This window comes from Trachurus japonicus, chromosome 13 (assembly GCF_045865225.1).
Source record: "Trachurus japonicus isolate A0001 chromosome 13, Traja_1.0".
Lineage (NCBI taxonomy): Eukaryota > Metazoa > Chordata > Actinopteri > Carangiformes > Carangidae > Trachurus > Trachurus japonicus.
Window position 1 is genome coordinate 29850025 of NC_140919.1, and position 22350 is coordinate 29872374.

Genomic DNA, 22350 nt, shown 5'->3' on the forward strand with positions numbered 1-22350 from the left:
TGACTTGAATCAGATTGATCCTGTTGGCTACTGTATATAGCTGACCCAGCAATTGTTCACACCTCAGACAGAATTGAAAGGGTATTTTCTGCTTGTGCACACACAACACACAGGCATATGCATGCACATTATCTTAAAGTCCAGACAACTTAAATTTTCTATAACTCTAAGCCAAGACTTCAAACAAAGCAAATAAAGGCCCAAAATGCAAGCATCTGTACTACTGACGGGGTTCATCACAGTTGACAGAAAAATCTGATACAACAGGAAAAGCACATCATAGTCAACAGTAACACTCAGCGACGATGGTTTACTGAAGAGCAATTTTTCCGCACACGGTTGCCATGCAAACACACAAGTCATTACAGTGGATTAGAGGAAGTGGAGGGGAGGTGAGGCAAAGGGCACAGTGTGTGCTGAGTGTTTGGGTCCGATCGTTAAATAGTCCACACACACACAGACAGAGGACGTCAGCCGGGCCAGGGTTAGACAGAAGGTGAGTGGTGGTGATGTAAATGATGAGATAAGGAGCTTAGCGAAAGAACCCAGTGGATTTACTGGTCAGCTTGTTAGAGAACCCCCCCCCCCCCCCACACAGTCAACGCAAAGAAGAATCTGCTACATTAAAGGTCCTCACTGACATCTAGGAAGCATCACAGCACCGGAGTTCATTTTGTAAATCAATTCTCAAAGTGCTCCAAGCATAATGGCAAAGGAAAGTTCACCCTTTCACCTGCAATTACTACTAGCTGAGGGCAGCGGCTGTGGACGACCCCGTCATAGAGAAGCTCCTTTGAACCTGCTCACGGTATCACTACTCACCGGCTTATCAGTGAAGGGGGTCGACTCAGAGGGCGCCATGTCGTAATAAGGAGGCTGAAGAGGAAGCTTCTGCATTTCCTCCTCCTTGTCGAGATGAACCACCTACAGAAAACACCAAGAGCTCAGCAAGAACCACAATGAGCCCCAAAACTTCACAGACTGGGCAGACCAGCCAGTTTACACTGGAGTTGCACTGCAGTCCTTATAAGGTTGATGGTGCCAGTAGCCGCATCACTGAAAATACTGCCTTTGTTGCATCCACATTAGTTCAAAGCTGTAACACTTCAGCAGCACAACGTGATGTTGCAATTTTTTCTTTCTTTCTTTTTTTTTTTACTTCATTTGCTCACATTTGTTCTTGTGTGGTTATAAACAGAAATGATATGTGAAATCTGACAAGGAGTGCAGTTTGACAGCAACTTTAGCTGCTCTGCTGAACTGTGTACTTCTAATTAATCTCTTCTGTATCACACAAAGGTATGATGCAAACTTCTGAAAGAGTGGAAAAGAAATGCTAAAACTACTGCTACTGTAAGGTGCAAGCTAGCTACACAACATGGTCATTTATTTCACATGTAACACAATAAAATATATGCTGCAGATTCATAACAACGTAGTAAACATATTAATATATGGATGAAGCTTATTCGTTCTCAAAGAATATCTCAGTTCCTTCTTTTTTACTGTCTTGATGTAAAACCCCATTTTGGTTTTTACTCTACAGGTTTCTTTTTGTAGTTGGATTGAAACATTTAAATATTTGGACTTTGAATGGATGTCTTTGAATTGAGGTTTGCTGCAATTGTGCTTTGGCGTTGTCATATTCTGGAGGAATATCTTAGTGTTTGAGGATTTGAAACTGGACTGCTGATAGTCTGAGATGTAGAGGATTTAAATTTAAAAAGAAGAGTCTGAGTCTGTGTCAAATGGTTGTTATTTACTCTCTGTAAAAAACTGCAATATGCTAATAAAATATACATAGGCTACTCTTTTGGTAAAAACATTTCCAAAGTGTTGAACATTCAAAGCAGAATTTATGCCTGGAGTCAATTTTATAGTGCATTAGATTCACAGAGATCGATGTTCAATATAACATATAATAGGATGATGTTGGTGCATGTTTAATGGACTTTAATGGACTGTCACACTCAAAACAATGATTGAATCACAGCATTTTGACTTTCATAATGAAGGTTATTTCACTTAGGAGCACTTTATATAAATGTGTATGTAACACAGCTAGAGATGTTGTTCCTGCAGTGATGGTGGAATGTCATTACTTAAAAAGAAAATCAGGAACAGGAAATGAACAAGTCATTCATTTTAGAGGAAAGCTGAACACACTTGAAAACACACACACAAGATCCACACAATGGAACTGTACTACAATTTTTTTAAGTCACTTCTTTTCTTTCTTTTTTGTTTTTTGAAAGAGTCACAAATACAAGTGATGACAACATTTAAGACAGCCAACTTTGCCATTTCTTTTTACTGCTTAGCAGAGTAGTTGGGGGCTAAGCTATAAGGTTCCCACTTTAAAACTCAAGGTGCAGCTGTTGGTTTTCTGCATGCAGAGTGGAGGCAGTGTATGGAGGAGTGGTAGAGGTCGGGTGGGGGCAAAGTGCTCCTCTGTAGTTTTTCCTTTTCAACAGGTCGCCAGTCTTAAACTTTCCCTGGAGTGTTCTCCCAACTGATCTGTCAAAGTCTGTCATCACCACAAAGCTGGGTTTGAAGCCACTGACAGAAGTGCTTTTCAATGGTTGTGATGGTGTGATACTCTTAACAGGCCCTGTGAACGTTTTGTTACGTGGTGGAATTAATTTTGTAAAGACAAATATAATTGTTCTCATAACCTTCATAAAACACATGTCAGAACTGCTTATTGCAAACTGAAAAGGGAATTAAAGTGAAAGAAGGAAATAAAGCTTGTTCAGAACAATGAAGATATCAGCACAATGAATGTGAGATTCATATGATAGATATTGAAAAATGCATTTCCCCTCCACACCTTCTGTTCAATTGCAGTAATTAAGAGTCTGTCAAATGCTGTTTGATCCCCACTTTCTTGCTCTCAAAAATAGCTGTTGAATGCCAGTCAATATGCACTTGGTTTGAGTGAGGTTTTCGATTCATATTACATCAAAAGGCGAATAATTTAATGGCTGATTGCTTGAACAGTGAGCTGAGCACCAGGCCTCGTGCGCAATTAGCTGGAGGAAACATTTGTTTGGAACACAGAGACATCGGCCTCCTGGACGGTCGTCGTCTGTTTAGCTCTCCAAGTTCACCTCACAGCAACATACTCTGAGTGTTTGTGATGTCGGGAGCGCAGATGTTTATACTTTGGCTGCGTTGCCAGTTTTGCTCTGTGCATTGGGCAATGATAAAGCCATGATGCTGCCAATTTCTTCAGGCCAGTCGAATCACCTAGCAACCTATCCCGAAATAAAGCTGCATCCAACGTTTTCAAGCTCCAGTTGCAATAACAGGATATAGTACATTTGCCATTACCTTTCTGAGTTGGAGTGACTGTTTGTTTGCCTTAATCCAAACTTTTCCTTAAATTGGCTTTTCACTTCATGATGTTTTGGAGCAAAGGGCTGAGGGTCAATCAGTCACAGCATCACCATGAAAACAGCAAGAAAATAATATTTTTTGAATTTGATCTTCATGATTTGTCCTTGTCTCTATTATTTTTAAACACTACAATATTTCTCATTTATACAATATGACTAAAAGTTGAAATGCAGCTCTCATAAGGGTGTGAGCGAACCTGCAATGGTGAATTTATGTCTTCAAAAAAGGAGACATACAACGCAAAAAAGCGCAACCTGAAGCAGTTGTAGTGAACAAAAAATACACCTGTTATTATTACAAATCACCTGGCGGGTCTATGCTGATTATCTCAGTGTCATTTTAAGACGCAGCTCATCAAGATGATTGACAGGCAGGAAACTTGCCGAGCTGAAGGAAGGTGGCTTATAGCTCAGATTATCCCTGAACTCTTTTTTAAATTATTTTATTTTATTTTTTTCATGTGGAATTTGTTCTTCCATTTCAACAAAAGTCAAAGATGCAACCACCATGACCTGCTGTAAACACTCCTAAAAACCTTAGGGCTTTAATTTTAAAATCATTTGGGTCTCTTGATTTATATATTTCTACTCTTGCCTACTTGTATAACAGGGGTGCTTATTGTTTATGCCTCAGTGATTATTGTTTGTTCATGCACACTTTGTGCATCATGTCATAAACCCGCTGTGATATTTTTTACCCTGCTCACTTTTATTTTTCCAGATGCAACCTTGCTGAGCATGCAGCCTCTTTTAAAGCAACTATAAAACACAACACATTAAATCTTGTAAAGTGTCTGTTAGAGCTTCGTATTTCCACTAATCACCTGTGAATGGGCATTAGGTGCCTTACTCAACTATTCCTCTGCAGCAGTTGTGCAGGGAGGAGAGCACATTACATCCTCTTCTCTATCACTTCCTCAGCCCAGATGTCCAGGAGTCTGACCTTGGAGCTGTAAAGACTATCATAAAGTTGGATTTAAAATCTCAGCGGCACTGATATGGAGTGGTCAGCTGAATCTTCAATTATTCAGATTCTAATAAATTCTCACATTTTTTCTCACTCCATCTCTCAAGTTTGAAAGAGGCAGATATTTCTACAGCAGTCCTTGACAGCAATAATGTCTCTGTGGACCAATGTTCACTATTCACTATCTAACCCCTGATAACTTCATAGTGCATGGTTCTTATGAGGGTCGCCATTCTTCTCCTGACCTGTAGTTTGTGTGTGAATACAATCACAGTGATACGCTGGTGTATCCCTGCAGCACTCTTCTTCTTAAATTTAGATACTTTATTGTCATTGTCATAATAGCACTGTTATAAATAACAACAAGATATTGTTTAGAGTATCTTAATACTGACGCAAAACTTGTGCAAAAGTGCATATTACATTACATTAATGTCTATGGGACTACAAGCTGATATAAAATGACGGCCCCACAAAGCGAATGAAATTGCCAAACTGGTGCAACCATTGACAACGAGATTTCCAGAGGGACTGGTGATTTTTTTTTTTTTTTTGTAACTCATCATCAAGAGTCAAGAAGCATGGCATCAGGTTTGAAGTCATGCGAGACACATACACTATTTCAGAATACCATAATACTGTACTAATTTCATATGGTATTCTAATCTCTGTAGTACACTGAGTATAGAGGAAATCAGACTTGATTGTGATGAATCCCTTTGCAAAGGAATTCACACCATGGCTTTAGTACAGTGACACTGCCAATCAAACCCAGCAAAATGCGTTTTTCTAGACAGTTAGTTGTCTGTTTTTTTTTTGTGTGTTCCCTGAACTGTTTCCCCACCATCCACAATTTATCTTAATTTTTCCTACTGTGAGAAGCTCCTTTTTCACTAAGTTTGTTGCACTTTGAGAGAATAAACAGCATACATCTAACACATCTATTTCTTTTTAGTATGCAACACTCTTTTGTTGTCAGTTCTTCCACTTTTCAGGTATAAATCCCACTACAAACTCAAAACCTGCTTAAAATGATGAGGTTTGTCCCCAAACTGCTGCTGTCAGGGATCAAACACAGGTCTGTGCCATGTGTTGCCTCTTCAGCACAGATCGGTGATCAGAGAACAGGAGTAGATTCCCCTCACTAATCCACTCACTGTGGACATTTCAGTTCATCTCTGATTAATAAACAGAAGTGCTTATTCAGATCATGAAATAATATCTCAGGCCTGAAAAAAAAGATAAACACTGCTGAGGAATGAAGGTGTTTATCAGACTTGAGTGGTACTTAACCACTCATCTGATATTAACCTGTTTTTACCTGTTTTCAACAATTTTTATCCTTGTATGTGTCTTTTTTTTAACATTTGCTGCGAGTACTTGTACTTATGTGTGGTTGTAGGAATGTGTATTATTATTGTGTTGGGTATGTCTGTGGTATGTAGGGATGCATGGATCGTTGTTTTGCACCTGCACTTTTGATGTCCTTCCGCAACGAAGTTCCTAACGGAATATTAAAGTACTTTTGAATTGAATTGAATTGATATGGGTCACTTAATGCAAAACTCATGTACTACATACAGTGATCAGACATAGGCTGAATACGATCACTAATAATAAAAATAAGACACTCTAATATTGATACAGCAGTGCAAGGTCAGTCTTTAAGTGCCTAAAATGACCCACTTAGCATGATTTTACTTATTAAGACAGGGATTAATTCGCATCAGATTGGTAATTATGTTACGTGTTACTGGCTTCACTCGGTTACAAGACATTTCTATATTTAGATATTGAAGCACTCTCAGCTAATTGTACAGTAACTGGATTGTTGGAGGAAGTCTGTGACAGAAAGGAGGGTGAGAAAGAGACAGCTGTGTAAGATGAAAAATACTGTATATAGTAATGTACTGTACTGTTCAAGAAAAAGCCTCTCGCCACTGAAATGATAGTGTGTTACATTGTCATTCCAACTCTGCCATAAATACCATGCCATCACCATGAAGTTCAACTGATGTAATGTATAATTTGATTTCAGGGGAAAACAACAAGACAAAGCTCTGCCACATTAGTGCTGGATTGCTGTTTTAACATTTATGAAATAAATTTGAATGATCTCACTAGTCTTTAGATGCAATTTCTATTATATATTACACACACATACGTATTTTGTACGACATTGTAACACAGACATGTTGAGGGTTTGTTTCAGATCAGTCAGATAGGGAAAGAATAAGAGGGGGAGGACGAGAGGAGATGAGAAGAGATGGAGGCTCTTACCTGGATGTCATCAGATGTCAAGTGTCCCTTCATGTCACTATTCTTCTTTTTTGGTGGGGGAGGGGCTGGTTTGTGGGCAGGTGGGAGGTCGGTCCTGTTAAGAGAGTGAAAAGATAACATGACACTCAGCACAGTGAGGGATCGCCACTCTTTACGTCCCTCACCTTCTACAGCACTCTATAATGAGAAGTCCTGCCTGCACTTGCCTTTTTCACTCTTTCCTTGGATTTTGATAGATCTCGTGTTGGTGGCTTTGTTGCGGCGGCAGCCATTCCCCCTGCCCTTTCAAAGGCTCTCGCTGGAGAGACACTGTGCTAATGAGAGTGGGCTGTAATTGGACACTGAGGTGAGGAGATGGGGATGGAGGGGGTATAGGGGGCAGGGAGAAGGGCATGTGTGAGTCAAGTCCTCAGGGTGGATTGAGCCTCATCCAGAGTGCCACGTGGACAAACACCCGGCCTACTGTGCAGCGACTGTTTGTTTGACATGTCGTCCTGAGCTGTGACACACAGCACTCAGCAGGCAGCTTCAGCTCTCCACCTTTCCCTAGATCCCTGGTACTAACATGCCTTAATCCCAGTGTGCTCACCCTGCCCCTCTGTTGACACACCTGGGGAAGAACAAAGCCTCACCAACTGAACACCTGTGCTGATTTACTTGCTGCCCTTAACAGAACAGTAAACAACTATTTTCTTCAAACCAGCAATGGAATTTCTTCTGGGGATAAAGGCTACTCCTGCACACAGTCATTGATATGATAATAAAAAAGGAAATTAAGTTGTGAACAGGAAAGACAGCAGTAATTGAGAGCTTGATACTGAAATTGTTTGAAGTGCATGCAGATAATTATTTCAGACAAGGAAGCAGAAGGGTTGTTGCTACGAACTCCTGACAAAGAAAACCCCCTCCCTCAAACATGCTGGTAGTCAGATGTCATCTGCTGTATTCTGACATGATATCAGGAGTGATCAAAGATAATGAAGTGGAGCACAGACACTGAGCTGTGTACCTACATGCATTATCTCCGGCTCCCCCCGCCTCCCATTCGCACTGGTTTACGTCCTTATTGAATAACATGACCTTTCTGCAAGGCCAAGCCGGCATTTTAATGTGCGGAAAATGTGTGCATGAGTGCACCTCTTAACTCTTTCTTTCATGCTCATTATTTCCAGTCCGTATCACCTTGTCTCCAGACAGAGCTGCCGTGCCACTGCCAGATTCATATGGCACCCTCTTCAGCCTGCCTGCAGCACAGAGGCACAGCAAACACACAGAGAGGCAGCGTGCTGCAAACTCCCTCGTCTACAATAAACTCTTCCATCGCTGAGCCTTCAGAGGAGAAGAATCCATTTTCTCAGAGACAGATAATTATGAGTCTTGTGGAAATGCGGTTTCTGCAGGTACAGCAGCATGCTCATTATAAAGAATTGTAATCCGTTGCTTATGATTGACTGGATTCTGATACAAGTGAAATCTTAAAAAAAGAAGAAGCTGTGACAGCCAACAAGATAATTTGCTTTCATGAAGTGCATGAGACAAAATGTAATTTTCTGTCTCTGTGTGCCCTGTGCATACACTGACACACCGAATCATGACTTTTCTTCAGTTTGCTGAGACAGAAAGCTGATGAGCACCCCCACACATTGACCTAATTGTCATTTTGTTAAAAAAGAAAATGTGGCATCGCTGAACATTTTATACAATATTTGTGACAAGTCAAGTTGCACATCATCATGTTGGGACAGATTATTCAGGCAGAATGAAATCATCCCATGTTTATTTATGATGCAGTATTTGCATTCAGATCCTATCACATTTTTCAACTTACATTTGATCCCATCGGACTCCCAATGATTGCATTTCATAGGACATTTTGTGAAGGAGCCTATTCAAATAAGTAGTGTGTTGGGGACCCATATGCAGAGAGGGTTTATTAAATCTGACCAAACATGAAGGAACTCATGACTGCCACCCCACAACCACTTCCCCCTTGTCATAGCTCCCCTTGATTGAATTCAGCTACATTTGTAATCATGTTACACACAAGCAGCATGCCTCAGGAGACCATCAGTGTATTGGTTGACAACAGCAGCAAAAAAGAGTGAAAAGTAGCATCAGTGTTTGAGGAAGCAGCATGTGTGCAGAGAACACAAACACATACAGTACGGCTGTGTGTTCAGTCACTCAAGCTATGTCCCTATTCCATACTATAGACTAAGACTACAAAGAGCTAATCTTTTGAGTACACTACTGATGTTAGTATACAGGGCATGGATGTACTTCACTGTCTTGCAGTAGAAAGTAATAGAAGACATCTGTCAATGTCAAAATTACTGCTATGTTTGAAAACTAATGCCAATCAAAATTCCAAAGGAAAACTCTAAATGTTTTTTGCAAAGTGTTAATACTTTCTTTTTTTTTTAAAAGATTTTCCTGAAACGGTCTCAATTTATAATTTGTTTTCATGTTTCCAGCTGTGACAAGCACCTCCTTTTCTTGTGAGCAATGAACTGTGGGACGATAGTGTCCATCAACAGCAAATTAAAATGATCAAAAGCTAATTGAGGCGTGGGACTATCTCAATTTATTTTGACTTTGTTATGATTTCCTCATTTTTGGCCATCATTTCTATCAATTATGATGATGTTAAACTCACCATAGTAAGTGTCGAGGTCTGCTTACACATCACTGCTGCAAGTCTGGTGTGCCAAGGAACAAGTCATGGCTTATCAGACAAATTTTAAACAAGCCAACAATTTAGCCTGGTTATCTAAGTCAATTCATCAGGGGAGAAGTTGGAACTCAAAGTGAAAGAGCTGTTAATCCCTCAGTTTGTAGAAAATGTGTGTGTGAGCCCAGCTATGGCAAGTAGCCTATGGCAGGTCAAAACTGAACCAGGAAGTGGATCTGAAGAATGATAATGATGGAGATTTTGGTAAAATGTCCTTTCTCTCTCCAAAGGTTTTTCAGAACTGTTGTGATCATCTGTCTGCTTCTCCTTTTTGACCCATTATGATATAATATGTGAGATAAGTAAACTGGTGAGAATTACTTGTAGGCTGTGTTTGAACTGATGCCTTAAAAACAAAGAAAAACCAAAGCATGTGCAATACTTTATGGGAAAATACTCATTGACAACACTTTCAAATTTACGCAACTTTAGCATGAATGTGAGTGTAGTTGTTTTGTCTTGTCTCCAGTTTAGCCACAGGACATGCCCAGACTTAGAATTAGTATTAGCATGTAGCATCTGGGACACAGGTTGAGCTGCACAAAATGAGAATCTAATTGTAATGACACTCAAGGGCATGTGATAAACTAACTGAAACTGAAATGAAATGTACAACAGAGAGCTGTTTGTTTTTTTCTAGGCAAGGCTTTCAAGCTTAATACAATCAGTCTTTGATCTTAAATGCATAGCCTATTTCTTCTTTTTTTCTTCCTGCTTCTTGTTGATTAATGTATGCGGCTCTGCTTGGTTTAACATTTTTGAGTGACCATCTGTGGAGATATTACCTTTTACTGGCTGAAATTGCCACTGGGAATAAAAATGATATGAAGTACATGACAGAAATCAACCCAATGTGGGTTGATAGGCTGTAGCGTAACATTAAATATTTATGGAGGTTGTTTTCTGCCTTGATGTATACTTAGGCCATATGGTGAGTAAAATATTCAGAGGATTGGATTGGTGTATCGTATTGTGCATTTTCCCCCTGATGCCTTGCAGTATAATTAATTCTGGGCTTTGTGTTTAACGTTAGCGTCAGATGCGATGATGTTCACCTCAGCTCGACCACCACGTGTGCATCTCAGCTGTGCGATACCGTGCAGGCTTCCTCAGAGCTGAATGTGATGCAGGCAGCATGTGGGCGTTGTCTTTGTGAGAGGCAGACACTAATGAAAACTGACAAGCACCACAAGCCTGTGGGGAACAGAAAGCACTGGGCAGGGAACCATAAGCTACATTCAAGTTTGCACTGTTTTCTCCTCAGACATCCACCTTGAAGACCTCGCTCCTCCTCGCTCTGTTGGCTACAAAAGGCTCAGGGCAGCTTAAGGGGAGATTTAGGGGGGATAGCGAGGAGAAAACATAACTAATCCTTAAACTGAGAAGAGTAATCTGTGACGGAAGATTTACAGCAAAGAAAATAACTTTTACAATGCACTCACTCAGGTGACCTTTCTATTAGAAATTTTTGCAACAAAGTGGTAGATTTGAAGCTTCAGATAATCAGAGTCATGGTGTCCATCAGTGTGACAGTCAGAGAAGACTCCTCCTGTCTGCTGCATGTGTGAGGGAAAGTGCAGTCTCGCATCCCCATGAGCTGTTTGGATTAAAGAGCCACCATATGACCACAGCCCAGCTCATGGAAAACAATGTGAAGTGTTTGAGCTGATCCCCGGTGCTCTCATTGATTTCTGTTGATCACAATCTTATTTGGCAATTTAAATGCTAATGATACTTTTAATTGCAAGACGGGATAAATGTGATTTGATCTTTAGGAGGCAATTACTTTCATGCTTTGTCTCGCTCCGATCTTTTCAAAAGGCGGACAACAATTACTTTGCAAAGCTCAGCTTTTTTTTCTCCTTTTTTTCTGCTCTCACAAGAGAAGAAAGAACAAAACAAGAATGAAACAAAATGACTTCTGTTTTTGTTCTTTGACAAGTTTATCAAAAACTATTTCTGTTGTTTGGGGAATGTTTTGTTTCTCAGAACATTTAACTTTACAGTTTTACATACACGGCCACTTTCCAAACCCTTTTTCAACACCTTAGGCATTGAAACAAGATTACATACACTGCTATACAAAAGAACATGAAAATAAAGGTGATCGTCATAGACAGGTGTACTGCATGTATAACATTCTGTACAGAGTAACCAAGCACCATTTTTACCCATGAACAACAACAGTGATTGATTTAAATTCACACCCAGTACAATGACAGTCCATGTTGAATGACTCAGAAAGACAAGAAAGACAATCCTACTTTGGTTACAGCTTAAAGCTAGAAGGTGTCCAACAATGAATTACCAATTGTCACATTTTAAAGGTTTCCACAAAGCAATGGTGAAAAAGCACTGGTGACCATTTATAAATCAAAGGGTACACAGGATCAAACACCTCTGCCAGTGCCTTCTTTCAAATTGTGTCACAAAAGCAGACATCTATTTTTGTAACTGCAACATCCCATTTCTTTCAGTTGGACTTTACTGTAGAGTCTGTCATTAATTTTGACTGTCCTCCAGAATAACAGTGGTTCTATGTTTCAGTCCTGGGGAACCATTTCCTCCCCCTTAGGTGGGAGAATTTATACCCACACTTGATGTAGTGTTGATGCAGTTTGTTGACATTGACATCCAGCTCATAACTCAACATCTTTTCTCACATCCTGCATGCGATTCTGTGCAGATATCGGTGGTAAATATGGCCGGGAAAGTTGGCACTGGGGTGATTTATACCAGTGAGTATCTGCAACTGTGTCAACACCAGCTGCACGTCAGGAACACGAGCAAGCGGATTCATTTTGCAGGGGGAACGGCGCCGCGATTGGCAGCGCTTTTCTGCGTTTTGGAGGTCATACATCACACCGGTGCGAAAGACAGAGCGATGAACACATTATTCTGAGAACATCGCTTTTGACAATGCCCATCCATTTTGATAATCAGTTGACTATTGTGCCAGTGCAGCCTCTAAAGGGCCAGTGATATATTAGGATTGACCAATTATGAGTCACATCATGTGCTGCTTTGTGAGGGCAAACAGAGGCGTGACTGGCGGTGCAGTCAGGCATGTTATCAAATGCCCAGGCTTGATTAACGGCTCATCAACATGCAGAATTAAACAGTCTGGCTAAATGCTTCCCCCTTTTACCCTGACAACAGACATTCATATAAAACTATGAATTTCTCGCAGTGGTTATCTACGTTGAAATAAACCCTACACATTCACTTGCAACTTGTCTTCATTCACATAATAAGACATAAAAAAAGAAAAAGTAAACAGTTTCTTTGTAAGACACCGAACATGTTTGATGACAGGAAAATAGATACAAATATTCATCTAGACAATTAAAGCCTTCAGTCACATTTCACTACATTAAGCATTAACATGCCGAGCTACAAGTAAGAAACAATAACAACAGTTAAACAGTACTGACACGACTACAACTCTTGTCATGCATATTTGACAACAAGCATGCACACAAAAGGGAGGGAAAGAGCAAGAGGCGGAGGAGAGAGGGTGCACAATGTGGTCTGTTAACAAAGACATTATCATTGAGTTTCAGCTTCAAGTGACGGGTACGAAAAACAAAGCCCCAGCGAGCTTAAGCGTTTCCCTCCGATTAACAATTTGATATGTGTGTTTCAATCTCATCAAAACTTGTTCTGTTCTGTCCAAGCTCCCCAAATCTGATAAACTCTAAGTGGAGCTGGATATTTTTTTTATCTCAAGACTTTTAATTAAGTTTGATTTATCTTGGCTCTGTTTTCATCGAGCTTAATTTCCATTCACAGTAGTTTATCAAGCTGTGCTGCCTTTATTTGATGGAGCTGGATGTGTTTTTTTCTTCTTCTCTCTCTTTCTCTCTCTCGCTCTCATGGATTGTTTGAATTTCACTTCAAATGTTCATTTTGTCGAGTGCTATCACAAGAAAAATAGAAATTCCTTCAATTCCACGTTCTTCACGTCCAATGTGAATGTCTAGTAAATGAACGATGAACATTTTTTCTGCTTTCAGTGCTCACAATGGTGTGCTCAAGTATGTCACTTGCAGGCCACCGTTACATGCAGGCAACAGAACAGAGGATCCAGGAGGACAGGGTTCAGCGGGGGATAGACTGGGGTCAGGTGCCTCTACTTTCCTTGTGGGGGACTCTGGCTTCTCTGGAGCCTGTGTCACACAACTATCAGCAACAGCAGCAACAGCAATGCTGAGGGAGGGGAGTGGGAAACAGAGAGCAGTTACTTTGGCATCAGAGTGAGAAAGAAAGATAGATTAGAAGGGAGGGAGAAAGAGACAGAAAGCAATGGGAGAGGTAAGAGTCTCTGTGCTTCATTTGTCTTGAAAAGCATTCCTGAGAGGTAGAGGCAGTGTGGATTGTGGGTCTCTGCGGTAGACCAGCGGCAGCCACCACCAGAGAGCGCCCCCCACGCACAGCGGGAGGCGTCGCCAAGGGCCAACAAGCTGGCAGAGCATCTTGTTGACGCTTGATGTTAGCATCACTGCTTGACTATTAAATCAATTACAAGATTCTGTAGGGGGGAAAGGGGGGCTCTGAGATAAGCATTGTAATCTCATCATGTGAGTTGATTAAAGGTTCATGTGCTCCCTCAACCACATTCTGCACACACACCCCCTAACCTTGCTTGTTTTGGTAATATTCCCAGGGAGGAAGATAGCCAACCCCTACATACAACAGCATCATTCCCATGGGTATGTGGTTTGCATCTTGTATATCCAATATAGCCAAGAGCATCGTGGAAACCCTGGCAACCGCTGAGCTATCTGCCAAGGCCAGGTGTTTTGAACAAAGGCAATTAGTAGTATTCAACTTGAATGCTGGCTCTCCTCTTGGTTGAAAATATTCTTCTAACTATTCTTCCTTAAAAGATGTAAGTGACTTTTATCACCTTTTGCACAAAAATATATTTTATATTTTCACAGCCCTGTTGCTTGTTGTTCTCGCAACTGCAGCCTCTGCAACTTCTGTTTTCCCCTCTGTGTAAAAGCAGCAGCTGGCAATGTTCAAAACTGTCATGGCCTCTGGTTTGCAGGCAGAACAAAATTACCTGTTTGGCCAGAGGAGGGGGAGCAGGAGTAAATAAAGTTGGAGAGGTGCAGGGTCCCTAAATCTTTAACAGCAATCTGCCTGGTTTAATGGATGCAGGGAAACAAGTCGTATGTATATCAATTTGAAACACCCACAGACATCGCTGTTGCAGGGTTCAGGCTTCTGATTTGATAGAAAAGATCAATAGTTGAATCATATCAGTTCTCTCTTGTACAGTGTACATTTTAGGACATCCTCAGGTGTCAGGCTTCAGCCTCAGACTTTAGATGAAAAGGCATAAGGTCTTAGGAAAACTTCTGTCAGGTGTCCACTAAACAGCCTCAGAAAAAAGTCGCCAGACCAAAAGGCATCAGAAAAAAGTCGTCATACCAAAAGGCGTCAGAAAAAAGACGTCAGACCAAAAGGTGTCAGAAAAAAGGCGTCAGAAAAAAGGTGTCAGAAAAAAGGTGTCAGAAAAAAAGCTGTCTTTGTCAGAAAAAAGGTGTCAGAAAAAAGACGTCAGAAAAAAGGCATCAGACCAAAAGGCATCAGAAAAAAGGCGTCAGAAAAAAAGGCGTCAGACCAAAAGGCATCAGAAAAAAGGCGTCAGAAAAAAGATGTCAGAAAAAAGGTGTCAAAAAAGGCGTCAGAAAAAAGACGTCAGAACAAAAGGTGTCAGAAAAAAGGTGTCAGAAAAAAGGCGTCAGAAAAAAGGTGTCAGAAAAAAGACGTCAGAACAAAAGGTGTCAGAAAAAAGACGTCAGACCAAAAGTCATCAGAAAAAAGGCGTCAGAAAAAAGGTGTCAGAAAAAAGACGTCAGAGAAAAGGTGTCAGAAAAAAATATGTCAGACCAAAAGGTGTTCTTCAAACTTTGATTCAGTTGGGGCTTTTTTTTTTGGAGGGGGGGGCAGACTAGTAAATTATTTATTCATTGCTGTATTTAATGACATCATCGAAACACGACACCGGTAACGAGCTGTCGTGCAGAAAAGAGACTGCACCCGAAAGGAACACGCGTCTCCGATATGTAACGCCAGGTTCACACCGGACGCGGAAGTGCCACGAATAGACGCGGAACAGAGTCTGTTTCCTACCGGCGCCCTTGTTAACCGATTGTGTTGTTCACACCAGATGCACCGCGGCGCGCACCTGCGCAGCCGGCTCGCACCCTGCAGCGATCGTTTTGGTCTATTTTGTGTGTGAGTCGCGAACGATCGCATCAATCTGGGCAGGAAGTTACCCAAAGAAACACAAGAGAATTCGGTTAATTTTCAAGATTAAAGCAATTTTCAAAATAAAATACTGCGATTGACAAATACAATAGCCGTGTGTTTGCGTTTGTGATCTATTTGTGTTTATATACCTAAACAGAGCATGAGAAAGATGAACACACGCACATACCTAGGCAACACATACACACACACACAGCCTACACACACAGCCACAGTCGACCCACACATACACTACACACGCAGCCACAGACCCACACAGCCTACACACAGGCAGAGGCGCTGGTTGACCGGCATGGAGAAATGCGCGTCTGGTGTGAATGGGAGGGCTCCAGCTCGCGCGCGATTTTCCTTTGTGCAGCGCTTCTGCCAGAACAGCGCGGATATGTCGTCATGACATGAGTGTTGATGGTTTACTTTTATTGCTATTGTTGTTGTTTCTACTGCTCTAGCATGAAAAACATCATGTTTTGTTATGTGACGTGAATTTACACCATTTTAACCTATAAATAAAGTTATAGCCTATTTAAATATTCAACAATTTCAGTTTCAATGATTGTATGTGGATAAATACATTTATGCAGAAAGCTTTGATGAGCAATTACATAACAACACATAACAAGAAATTAGTATGTGCTAATTATCATGTCACATTTAAAAACATGATGTTTTTAATTTTACAGCAGCAAAAAAAAAAAAGTATGGTCTGCAGACTGTTAAATCAAGGTTTGTAGAAATAAAAATAGTCAGTTTTTAATCTGATGTCTTTTTTTCCGACACCTTTTTTCTGACACCTTTTGGTCTGATGCCTTTTTTCTGACGTCTTTTTTCTGACACCTTTTTTCTGATGTCTTTTTCTGACGTCTTTTTTCTGACACCTTTTGGTCTGATGCCTTTTTTCTGACACCTTTTTTCTGACGCCTTCTTTCTGACGTCTTTTTTCTGACACCTTTTGGTCTGATGCCTTTTTTCTGACACCTTTTTTCTGACGCCTTTTTTCTGACGTCTTTTTTCTGACGCCTTTTTTTCTGACGTCTTTTTTCTGACACCTTTTTTCTGACATCTTTTTTCTGACACCTTTTTTCTGACGTCTTTTTTCTGACGCCTTTTTTTCTGACGTCTTTTTTCTGACACCTTTTTTCTGACATCTTTTTTCTGACACCTTTTTTCTGACGTCTTTTTTCTGACACCTTTTTTCTGACGCCTTTTTTCTGACGTCTTTTTTCTGACGCCTTTTTTTCTGACGTCTTTTTTCTGACACCTTTTTTCTGACATCTTTTTTCTGACACCTTTTTTCTGACACCTTTTGTTCTGACGCCTTTTTTGTGACGCCTTTTGGTCTGACGTCTTTTTTCTGATGCCTTTTTCCTGACGCCTTTTGGTCTGACGCCTTTTTTTCTGACGCTTTTTGGTCTGACGACTTTTTTCTGAGGCTGTTTAGTGGACACCTGACAGTGGTTTTCCTCAGACCTCATGCCTTTTCATCTAAAGTCTGAGGCTGAAGCCTGACACCTGAGGATGTCCTAAAATGTACACCGTACTCTTGTCATTGTTCCATGCTAAACTGCTTGAAATTTTAGATGTGCATGTGTTTTTCCAAAACCCAATCATCAAATCTTTTTTTCCGCTAGTTACTGTTTCAAATTAATCTGCATAATGCCACAATTGTTTCTCCAAATAACATTTAGAGACAGACCGACCTTTGGACCTGATGCATGCTCCAACAATCTCTTGGAAAAATCTCCTTCACTTCCTGATGATATCGTAACGATCAAACAGAGATAAAGCTTTCCCAAGAGGAGACAGCAGCGCATGGTCCTGCAATCAGTCCTGATTAAAACAATAGTTTTTTAATGAGAAATGGGCTCACTACAGCCTACGTTAAAATCAAGAAGCCACTTAATAGCAGCAGCTATGACAATCATCTCTTCTATCTGCTGTTGTAAATGAAGATAAACTTGCTCTTTTTTCAGACTGGGTGCAATTTGATTTTTTTTTTTTTTTCATAAACTGACCTATAAGAGAGATTATTATAAGCTCTCAGGATGAATGAGAGGAAGGCAGTGGCATGTTTGCTGTGTATGTTTCTCCGTCTCTGAACACATTTACCCCCCCACACACACATACATGCACACAAAAGAGTGTTTTGTCCTTTTCAAAGTGTTTCTCTCTTAAGGGCTGACAAGAGTTCACATGTAATCTTACCACCTGTCTACCCCCCTGCTATATTCTCTGGTAGAGGCTGGGTACTCACAGGTCATTATCTGTCTCAGTGCGGGTCTTCTGCTGCCGCCGATGAACCATGAAAACAGTAACAGCTACACCAATGATGAGTCCGATGGCAACGACACCTCCAAGGATCCCAATAACACCACCTGGGGGACCTTGCGGCAGTGGCTTCTCTGCAGACAAGAGGAGACATAACAGTGTCAGGGTTAATGCTTTCAAAGTGACTGATACTGCTGAGCTGAACTTCAAAAATCAAACAGCAATGAGGACAAAGAAACTTCACACATATCACATCTGGACAACTTCCCCTTGAAGCAGTAGGAGCTTTTCCACATCCATGGATGGAAAGCATGTAAATCACAATGGTCCTGAAGACACGTGACCAACTAATCAGAAATATTGCAAAATGAAAACAACAATGAATCCCAAAAAGAAGTTACAAAAAAAAAAAAATACAATAGACTATTGAAAAAGGAAAATATTTACAATTCATTTGACACTGCAGGCTTGAGGCTTTCAGTCATAAAATACTATTTTCAGACACATATTTCAGGATGAGACTATTGTCCTGCTCGCCCTGGCACTACATGAATACCACACTGTTGTGGTCTCTCAGCAGCTGCTGCTGAATTTCTAATACGTGCTCCATCATCTGTTCAAAAGGAGACTAAATTGGCTTGGTTTTGACAGTGAACCTAAATGCACTCTTAAGAGCATGACAAAGCTATTATATTCTAAACTCATTGCCAGCAGGGGGGCAACAAATGCAAAAATACATTTCCAGCGCTGCAAAGAAAGAATGTGTGTGGTGTCCAAAGTAAAACAATTTTCTTCTAATTCATCAGAAAGCAAAACATGGAAAAGTTAGTCTGCTGCTGTCAATTCAACTGACTTATGGAGGAGGCATGCGAGTCCTGGTAAACACTGCTGTGCTGATGCAGGTTGTTGATGTTGGTCTCCCTGCTCATGTTCAACACTCCAGCCCCCTCCTCTGTTGATTAGGCCAAGACTATTAACTTTAAAAAGGCTTGGGGATTGCAGTGGAAAATTAGAATTTAAGATATTGATGTAACCTATTTTTTAAGAGCTGCACCAGGCTACAATCATCTCCTAAACTTAATTTTTGGAAGTGTCTTGGAGAGTCATCAAAGTGACTGTCAAACGTAATCTGTGACCACAGCCAGAGGGGATGTCTGCTAGAAGCACTCGAAAATAAATACTCTTTTATAACAATTGTTTTTGCTCAAAATGTTGTGAGAAATGGGGAATTTTTTCTTATTTAATAATATTTTATAACCATCAGCACTTCCGAAGATGAAGACCTTCTTTTTCACTTAATATGAACAATGAATTATCCTGTATTTGAACAGAATGTAATTCATCTGTTTTAAGGTAGATAATTACTGCAGCCCCATGTGGCCCTCCTCCATTGTGTCCCATCCGATGTGGAGTATTGCCAGAATAGTAAAGTCATCCATTTTAAGAGGCATAATGTGGCATTTTTTTGTGCCTGCAAACAGAAACTGGCATCTGTTTTCTTCAACAGGAGCTGTTAGAGCTGTCCTTTTTAAGACAGGCCAGGGGCCAATCAATGGCTGTGAACCTGTTGTGATAGGACACCACAAAATCACACTGTCTCCCACTTTGAAAAGGGAAGCCTATCTCCTGCCCTCATGATGTCTCCATTATTATCTGGTCGTCCCTCTTGGTAGTGACAGAACAAGGCCTCGCTCCCAGGGGGCCTCTTCTCAGCAGCCCCTGCCTGCCTGCTTGATTCACTGCCCATAATGATGGATACACAGAGGACTATTTCACGTACGGCCTCACAATAGCAGGCACGTTGGCCTACCTTGTACTCAACACCACCTCAGAGTCCGTGACTATATTTCATGTCCATCAGATTGTTCTGTCACACCATGCTTGTCGCTGCTGCTTTAATTTTCTGTCCTCGGGTACTTAAGAGTCATGTCAAATCTACACACCAAAAGAAAGTAAATAGGTTTGGAGCCACAGCCACACACGCTTCTTTCTTGTGATGCATTTCAATAAAAAGGCAGCGGAGCAGCTTTGAAGACCAGTCGTGAATGTGATCTTGCTGTAGCATGGCAACAGATAAGCAAGAACTCCTACTGTTGTCTCATCGAGCTACATAAGGGAAAGCCAGTGAGTTGAATTTCATGGCCCTAATGCAAATGCCAGACACAATAGTCTGTTGTATAACACTAACACACAGAGGAGTGAACTGGATCAGAATGCAATTTCCCTGTAGTGGAGCCTTAGGCACTCAGCACACAGGATTTAAACTGTCACCTCCTAACACATAAAGGTAGGGTGAGCCATCTGGCGCACAGTCTCAGCGCTTTGTCTGATTCTCATGAAGCTGGAGATTCATCAAAAATTGAAGATTTCATTTTCAGTACATGAGTTTTACATTATAGCATCATAATCACGTTTGCACTGTTTTTCAGTGGAACGGTTTTTGCAAAACGTTCCTGTGTGGACGGTGAGACAAAACGAATAGCAAGCATTCAGTAATACTCCCACGCTGTGTGTGATAACATTGAGCTGGGATCTTTTTTTTTTCCTTTTTAATCACAAAAAGCGAAAGCTATCCTCCACTGAAGCCAAACCCTTCTACTACATGTGCAGCCAGCAGCACACCTTCATATCCCATTAGCCCAAGTGAGAACAAATGTACCAGATAGCTGCTGCCTGATGACTCAGTCACTGCAGTTACGTGTTTGCAAAGGACATTTAGAAACACAGCTGTATGTCTACAAAGGTCAATTCATGCATGTTCTAACATCACATTTCAACTTTACAACACATTGCTGGACTGTTAATGGCATTAATAAACCCAGGGTGTTAAAGAAGCACTCAAGGACAAGAGATACTAAAGAATGTGAGGACAAGCGTGGAATTTAGAGTTCAAGTGTCCAAATGCCACAAGAGCTGAGAACAAATTAGGTGATCAGGCAACCCTGACAAACAAATGAGTCACTGACAAGTACTTATGCCTAACCTTCGATTGTGCTCAGCCTGCGCGCTGTGGCTCTAATCTTTAGCAGGGAGGCTCAAATTTGCGTTGTGTTAGTATTCTCTGATGCCAGTGACTTAGTCCTGTGAAAGTAATTGTTTGGAAATCCCCCCACACTGTACACAACAGGCAGTACTACATGAAGAGAGCTTTGTCCTTGTTGTAGAATAAACAGTGGATTGCCAACAGTAATAGGGACGGGGACTGAGTTACTGTCTGTCTCTGCTTCCTGCTTTCACAGCCACCAACGGCGCCAGCATCAACACCATCACTCTGCTGTTAGTAGGAAGAGGAAAAGCACTCAACTCACTGCACAGCAAGGTGTGAAACATATAGGGTTTACAACAACAAGCCACAGCCTCCAGGAAAGATCCAAGACACTATGCATTTTCTGTTCCTGAAAGCAGCCACACTTGAAATGAGTAATTAAAAATAAAATCAATACAATATATAAATAAAATATAAATGTTGAATATTAAACCTTGTAACTTTTAAGTATTAAAAATTGGACTAATATCCCAAATGTTTGCAACAACTCTCTGTCAAATTAACTATGGGATTGACTGGGGAATGCTTATTAGGAAAGAGGGAAAATGTCAAAGTAGATGTGAACAAGACAGATCCAATTGAAAATTATAAATAGAGTCTAGTGGACATCATCTAGTCTGGATAAGCTGGGTCTGGTGGACAGCTCAGGGTGCTGCAGGTGTCAGGACAAAGATGGCACTCCAGTACACATGCTTTTGGCATCTGCTATAAACATCATTGTAAAAAAAAACTATACCAGCCTAAATATCCCTCTCTCCTCCAGTCTGTTTACTGTGGGTGACCCTTCAGCATTAAGTGGCCTGTCTCCACCTCGTGCTGACTGGATCCAGATGGTCCTCATGTTAGGACAAAGAATGGACAGCCCCCTCTGCACCATTTCCGTCTTTGTGGCACATTGTGTTTTACCACCTGGCTGCACTACAATTACCATATAGTCTGCACAATAAGGTAGAGGAACATCACTTTTAATGGCGACAGCACCATTCTTATACATCAGGCATTTAATGGCATTTCCAGCTCATGAAATGAACTGTAAACTATTATATAAAGTTCAGTTGGAATAACAGTGAGCATGCAGTGTTGTAAAAGTTGACTCTATACATCACAGTCAGGCCATAGGTGTTGACCAGAACAGCTGCAGGCAGGACCACTATTAAATTCATGGTATTTATTCGTATATCCAACTGTTAACTGCTAAATGTTCTTCTTATTATGGGCCATAGGCCAGCTACACACACACACACACACACACACACACACACACACACACACAAGTAAAAAGACACTTTGACAAAAGGGCGCTATGGAGGTCAAGGGGCTTGTGAAGCATCCTCAGCCCCCCTCGCTCCATGTGCTCCATGGATCAACATATCTCTGCACC

At 40.9% G+C, this 22350-nt stretch overlaps 1 protein-coding gene across 5 annotated transcripts in view; it reads right to left on the reverse strand.

Annotated features, from left to right (window-relative positions):
• nectin1b (nectin cell adhesion molecule 1b) overlaps nucleotides 1-22350 on the reverse strand; it is a 161142-nt gene that overhangs the window by 21342 nt on the left and 117450 nt on the right. For 3 of the 5 annotated variants that reach the window (XM_085795876.1, XM_085795879.1, XM_085795878.1), the window contains exons 6-9: nucleotides 17910-18057; nucleotides 13515-13585; nucleotides 6646-6737; nucleotides 823-924 (exon numbers count right to left, since the gene is read on the reverse strand). In XM_085795876.1, coding sequence (XP_085652002.1) covers nucleotides 823-924; nucleotides 6646-6737; nucleotides 13515-13585; nucleotides 17910-18057 — 413 coding nt within the window. Of the gene's footprint in view, nucleotides 1-822; nucleotides 925-6645; nucleotides 6740-13514; nucleotides 13586-17909; nucleotides 18058-22350 lie in introns of all 5 variants that reach the window. The other 2 variants (XM_085795877.1, XM_085795882.1) reach the window with 1 other exon arrangement.